Source organism: Drosophila obscura, unplaced genomic scaffold, assembly GCF_018151105.1.
Source record: "Drosophila obscura isolate BZ-5 IFL unplaced genomic scaffold, ASM1815110v1 contig_186, whole genome shotgun sequence".
Taxonomy (NCBI): domain Eukaryota; kingdom Metazoa; phylum Arthropoda; class Insecta; order Diptera; family Drosophilidae; genus Drosophila; species Drosophila obscura.
The window spans coordinates 2723787-2731333 of NW_024542774.1; the positions used below are offsets into that span (position 1 = coordinate 2723787).

The window sequence follows — 7547 nt, forward strand, 5'->3', positions numbered from 1 at the left end:
ACTACAAAGGAAAAATACATTTTCACTTTACTTCGATTTTCTGCATTTATCCACACGTCCATCGTTGTTTTTTGTTACATTTTTCGTTTTCTGTTTCGTTCGTATAGCTTAAGCGTACATAAAAGGGAGTACGTTTCGATTCGTATTCGTTTTGATTCGATCTCCTTGCTGAAATTTCAGAGCGCTAATTTTCGATTTAATTTGAACCTTCCCCTAAACCATTGAATGCAAATATCGATTTTTTCTTGGATACCTACTAAATTTGTACATCCCCCTACCTCTTTTGTTTCAGTTTTATCCATTCATTTGATTTATTAGTTTAACTGAGTTTTACATTAGTGATTTGTAATTCGAATGTAATGGAATTGTAAACCCGTAATTTTGAATTGAATTGAATCCAATTAAGTTGTTACCTTCTCATTCAACAATCGAATACAAACATCAGTCATACATTACACACTTGTGTATATGTCTTCATACCCCTCAATCCTCTCATACCCCTCATCGACACATCCACACACATACAGTCAATCAACTAACCAACACATGAACAAACTCTCTATACATCCATATCTCCACAGTTCGACATTATTTGGCTGCAACGCAGCAACAGAGGCAGGCAGTACCCTTGGTTGCTACCAACATGGTATATAACTGATAACCGAAAAAAAAAGTAACCATTTAGCTACATAGCTTTCCCCTCAGTTAGTCAATCCAATCCGAAAGCCAATAGCCTCCAAACACTCCAAGCTGATAGAGGGCATAAGCAAATCTTCCAAAATCAATAACCTTAATGCCAGTGCTGAGTTTTCCCCCTATATAACATAATATATTAATGTATTCACCTGTTGATAGAGTTCGAACCAAAATGAAGGATATTTTAAGCCCAATAATGATTACGATTTAATGCTCACAACTACCCAGAATCCATTAGTACTTGAATACTGCTACTCACGTACCAACTCACTATTCATACCGATGTACACTTCCTACCCGAAATACCCATACACATCTTCACACACACACACACACACACACACTGACACCCAGCTGTAGATTTATGTTCATTTGTTCAGCTTAATAATTCTCATCCACAACTACGTTTAATGCTCTTACGAACTGAAAATCGTATCTAATATACATATACGTAAAACGAAACATTAAGCACGCTGAAACTGAAGTATTCGAGTGCAATTTATGAGGCCAACAAAACGTACGTAGTGGTATGCCATAAATAATGCACTCTATCAAGCACGTGGCACGTGGCACTGGCACACGCAGGACTATTGTAGTGCACCGTAGATTGAACACTCCAGACACTGCCATAGTAACGAACAATTAAGTCTGGGACTCAACCAACCTCAAATTTCACCTCTGTTGCGCAAACAGGTGGGATACGGATGATGACGAGACTACAGTGTGAGCAACTGTCCCAGCAACCGTAGCAGAAACAAAACAAGGGTAGAGGCAGAAGCAGAAACAATAGTAACATACTGGAGGATCTATTCAGCAGCGTACGAATAACCAGGCGCATAACTTCGCCTTAATTGGAAGACGCAAGCCGCCGCAATACAAGACGCACCATAAATGGTGAATCTGCCTGGACCACCGCCTACTTGCATACTTTCAGGGAAGCACACTCCAGGCCAAGCCATGCCAAGCGAGAGGCGGGTAGGGGCAGTGGCATCGAAGGCCATAACTCCATCATTAGAATCCCCTAGATAAAAGGCACGAAAACATCCTGTCGAATAAAACACACGCATATTACTCTTACGTAAATACCGCTTAGTACTCACACATAAACAATATATAAAAACCTATACGAGTACCAGTTCAAGGAACATATTTATGCATATATTTTAGTATATTCTAGCAATTAACCCATACAACTGAAAAGGAGTACAAGCTGCACCGTCCCAACTGTGTAATTTAATTTACTCAGCCCCGCTACGAGTACGAGTACGAGTACAGAGTATAGTACGAGTATGTGCGGGTGCGGTGTGTGTAAGCACTATACGATATTGTAGGTATTTGTATACCGATAACTAACGTTTAAGGACAAGTCAGACCGGATTTATACATTTTTGTTTCTGCCATTAAGTTAAGTTCTAATTACACTAACACGATACGGGTACGTAAACCTATAATTATATAGAGCATTCGCATTTAGGTTCTATTGAATGGTACGAGTATTGGGCTTCCCAAAGAAATGGATTAAGGAAATTTATCATTATTAGTCAGCAAAAAGTGGGACATGGTACGGGGCAGTAGAAGGGGTTTTGTCTTGAACCGGTACTAAGTAGACTTGAGTAACTATGCCAAATTATTTAAAGGGGGGGAAGAGCTTGTAATGGGAAAATATCAATATAGGGATGCATAGTGTCCAAGCGAGAGACGACTATGAATTGAAAAGTATTTATCGTGGCTGTGGTTGTGTCAGTTCTATTCAGCCTGCGACAACTTGGCAACTGTACAATAAAAACTGTGCAAACTCACATACAAGAGGCATGCACATAGACACATAACGTATATTCAATATGTGTATGCAGGAGACGTATACATATAAAGAGTATGGGAATATAGAGTACACATGTATACGGACACTGATAAATAGATCTAAACCATATATTCGTATACACATACATATTTGTCGATAATATTATCAAAATCTAGCTAGAGGAAGCTTGCTTCAAGAGTCTAATCCCCTTTCCTACACGATAATAGTTACTATATGCCGATGTAAAGTGTGTACAATTATAAATAAAAATTCATGATAGCAGAATTATGTACTGTACCGTACGTACTGTATCGATCTATTTTTCTGTTTGGTGCTAGCAGCGCCCTGAGCTTGGACATTGATTGTGCATTATACGATATGATATCTATGACTTATTTAACTTTAAAGTCTCTCAATACGAATAAAACGTGTAAAACGTATATACAAAACCAAGAATGTGTGCGCGTTTGAGTTTCCACCTCCGAACATGCCATGGAAATGGTACTTTCAGCCAGCCCTAATCAACGGAAAGTAACTTTAATTGGAGACTGGTTAAAACTACACCAACTTGTCTGTAGGAATCTTATAAACTACGTAAATGGAATCGCGCAGTGGATCTAAAGATAACGTCGTAGCTTGTTGCCCGTCGATCTCAGCTCTGGAAAATAATAGGAGATTTACCTGTGTTACTGGTAGGTTGCTTTCCGCTTCTAAAACAATATGTACTAAATAAGGGTAGCTATTGAGTCGTTTTGCCATACACCTTTTGCATACATTTTTATCTATGGGAATATAAATTTTCAGTAACCATTATGCGTATATTATGTACGTAGTATATGTACGTGTGTATCTCTATGTAAGTATCCTTACATAAGGACGGATGCAAATGATGGCAGCATGTGTTGGTATTTAAAAAACCATCATTGAATAACATACGAACTATTTGATTATATTTTTGGGTTTTGTTTTGGGCTTGACAGTATTGTATGATATTCTATAGTTGGTTAATTCTGCTGCACTTCAAAATGGAATAAAATGATGCCATGCCATGCATTGTTTCTGTTTTTTTTTGATTACGATTATGGTTCGAGTATGGTTCACAAACATGAGGGTTTGCTGAGTATAATGGCTAAGCTCAACATGCTAGTACATACATACATTTGAGGGGATGTACACTATATTCGTTAAAGGATAACACAATGTAGCGTAAAACCTTTTATGCACTATTCACTATTCACGAGTATGAATTCGAGAACAATTGTTTGTTAATTGTGTTATTCTGGTTCCATTTCAGTTTTAATTTAGTTAGACATCAGTTCAGTTTAGTTGAGTTTCACTCGCTAGCTGAATGGCTCCGTGAGCTGAGTTGGATGATTAACGATTCTACAAAACATATCGAATAACTGCCGAATACTCAACAGTCAATGTACGTGTCAGCTCTAGTTTGTTTAAGGCAATTTTCGTATAGAATTTTCTCTATTATTACACATTTACCCTCTACCATTCCATACGCAATTCAGTTTCAGCTCGTTGTGCATTTTGTTTGTCGTGGAAGATAAGGGGATATAACTAGCTTCCATTTTTTATAGATGTATATTGGGATATACAATACATGTATGTACCAATGTATCCAGTATGGTAACTCGATTCGTTTTCGGGTATTTATAATATAGCGATATGCCTTTAATTTATTTGTAATTCAAGTGAAACTCTGTGTGTACACATACATATTTAACATTACTGAGCAAATTACAAATACACACACAAACATGTATATATATTCAATTATATATTCAGATTTCAGCAGTCTTCAGCCTCTCGCCTCTGGCATCGCCCTCAATATACATACAATATACGTATGTACTATATGTACTATATGTATGTACGTATAGGCTACGTCACCTTAACTCTGTCACCGGCAGTAGTTGGTTGTGTCTTTAAAATACAAAGGAAAAGATGGCATGGCGAATAGTATAGCAGCTTTGTACGGACAGTATAAAAGGTGGGGAGGCGCGCTTATCAAAAGAGGATGTTCGGAGGATAGTTGGCAAGTTAAAATGTACGGTCTCAGCTGGCTGGTGGGTTTAATTAATTTCTCTCATTTTATTTTTCAATTCATAACTCGCAACTTTTCGTCATCTGGTTAAAACAATTCAATAAATTGTGCGCTGTGCGGTTAAATTTTAGACTTGGAAAACATTTTTCGTTGCCTGGCCGTTAAAGGGGAGGGAAGCTGTGGATCTTTCGCTTCAAGTTCTGTTCTGTCTTCAGTATGTTATTGTTAGAAAGGATTCGGGACTTGAAAAGGGGACAGACAGGAACACTGCGAACGTAACTACAGGTAAGTGGATCCGTACATTACTAGTTATCGTATATGGCTTGTATATTTTAGTATATATTTCATTGTCAATTGCAAACATTAAAATTTTTCCATTTTCACTATATAAATATATACGTATATAGTAAATAATAATAGGTATATATTTAATAATATTAATTATGCTTACCCCTCGATTACACGCAAAACACCCCATAAAGAGCTCTACATATATACGAGCATGTGTGTGTATCTGTATCTGCGAATGTGTCCTAATCTGTATTCGTCTCTTGTGTGAGGTTGTTCACAGTACCGATTGTGATCGGTTGTGACCCCTATAGCCTTCTAGCCAAGGCAAGGCGGGATCGGTACTACACTGTGTTTTGTGTGTGTTGTGTGTGTGGTTATACATAGGTGTATGTATATAGATTAGTCATAATGGTAGCTTAACTTACGATGTTCGATTTCATCGATTTCTAGGTTTGTGCGTTGTGACCAAGTATTTAAACTGTACAGTTTAGTCAGCATATGCATATATAAGTGAAAGTGCCCTGCAGCCTGTTGGCGGCTTCCAGCCCCTTCTTTAATGGAGATGGAGAATTGCGAATGGAGTTGGCAGTTGGAGCTTGCATTTAAAGTTCAAGTTAGTTGGCAGCTGAAAGAATTATTTTCAGCACAGAATGTGTGCATATTTTAATTAGGCTGCTTGCCCTAACTCTGCCCTCTCTAAGACAAGTCAATGTTCAACAAGTTAGTGCGTTGCTGCGGCAGCCGATTAAATTACACGTTATAAGTCACAAATTACCACTTACCAATTATCGATTACAATTGAAACATTGATTAAATAACATTTTGACTTTACACGGAGGCGATCGAATGCTAAGCGGAATACAAACATACATACATATATATGGTTACAAATACAGTGCACACAAGTATCATTCGTGGCATTCATTGTATTTCATGGTACTCATTGTATTCATGATATTCATGGGATGCCGCCTGCAAATACATTTCATCGTTTAACTGGCGGTTTAGCGCCCCTTCATCTCTTGATTAATGAACTGACTAATCCGCAATACTTTAGGCTCCATGTTTGGTCTTAAGTTTCATGTTTCATGTTTTTTCTGTTTCTGTTCTGTATGTTGTTGTCTCAGTCGCTGTCGCTGTCATTACGGTCCCGTTGCCCAGTTTCTTGGCTTCTCGTTCTCCTGGGGCTGGTGGCACTCTAACAGTTGCAGTTGGCGTCTTGGCGTGCCTGCTGCCCCGTCAAGCGCTGCCCTTCTCGTGCCCGTTGCCCACTAATGTCGGATCTGCGTTGAGGCTCTTGGATATCTTGTTGGATATAAGATCCACAGACGCTTGAAGACAGCCTAAGGGCGCAGTAGGGGGGCTGGATAACCCAATAAGTACATGAGAAAGTCTCCCATTCCCAGTGGGTGGTACTTCACCTTCACATTCAGGTCTCCTTGCCGGACGTCTCAAAGAATTTCACGCCGGGCTGATTGGCCAGCTGGCGGCCCTGCTCGAAGTGGATCATGCGCTGATCCTCCATGTCGCATTTGTTACCGACCAAAATCACCTGGGAATCGTCTGACGAGTAGACTTTTGATTTGTGTGACCCTGGGGGGTAGAGAGAGACGAGAGTCAGTGTCCTGCTGAGAGTGTGCTCTAGGACGCAATTCACTAGTCCTGGACCGAGTTGAAGCCTGTCCTTGTTGGTGACATCATACATCAGGATGAAACCCATTGCCCCGCGGTAATAGGCTGTGGTGACGGGGCGGTAACGCTCCTGCCCAGCTGTGTCCTGGAAAAGTCAAAAACGCAACCTTGGTTCAGGTCTTCGGTTTATGACCGTAATTAACCCGGACGAACAAACAGGCATGAGGAGGAGAGGAGCAGGCTGGTACGGGACTGCGACCTTGTCGACCTAGTAGCTAGTCTGTGGCTATGGACTTAGACAAATCTAAAGCTTCACCCGCTTGTCGTGGCGAAATACAGTCTTCACCTTGAAGTCGATGCCTATCGTGGAGACGAAGGCGGATGTGAAGCTATCGTTGGCACAGCGGAAGAGGAAGCTCGTCTTGCCCACCACTGGAGAGTTGCCGACCAGGAGCAGCTTGAACACGAAGTTAAAGTTCTGGCGCCTGATCCTTCTGCCACTTGGGGATCCCTGCTGCTGGCCATTCCTGTTCAGAGCGCTTTGCTGTTTTTCTGTGTGCCTGTCTGCCTGTGCCAATAAGTGATACCGAATTGAAGGAATCAGTTTAGGGGGCTTTGTATTGCCTGTCACAGTTGCGAATGGCAAGTGGATGGGAAACCCATTCAGGTCGGTGTCAGATAAAGAAATTCGAATCTGCCACAGCACGAGCTGTCGACTCTGAAAGTATTCAAAAATCAAATAAAAATAAAAAAAGTTCGCGTTTATTTTTATTCAACTTTTCTTCGCCCTGATTTTTCGGTACGTTCTCGTTTAGAAGTTCCGTGCATTTTTAATCGTATTTTATGTTCGCAGACTAAGAAAAATGTTCGACACAACGCTTGGCTGTCTGATTGGCCTCTTGATGGAGAATGCACTTTGGCTGCTCGTCAGCCAGTCCTTCTGCCAGATGGTGTATTATTCGCTGATCAGCGTAATGTGCCTGCTGCCGGGGCCTCGTCCGTCAGGCGGAACAAAACGGACTGCGTGAGCGTTTCCAGGCGATCCTGCAGTGCCTGAAGATTTGGCTTCAT

General features: G+C 40.5%; 1 protein-coding gene across 1 annotated transcript; it reads right to left on the reverse strand.

Moving 5' to 3' along the window:
• Positions 1-6042: 6042 nt before the first annotated feature.
• On the reverse strand, positions 6043-7547 carry LOC121404141 (ras-related protein Rab-3). The gene is given in 8 exon segments (XM_041593152.1): positions 6043-6102; positions 6105-6187; positions 6261-6437; positions 6503-6524; positions 6526-6622; positions 6776-6958; positions 6960-7040; positions 7498-7547. Coding segments are annotated over 8 exon segments (753 nt in total).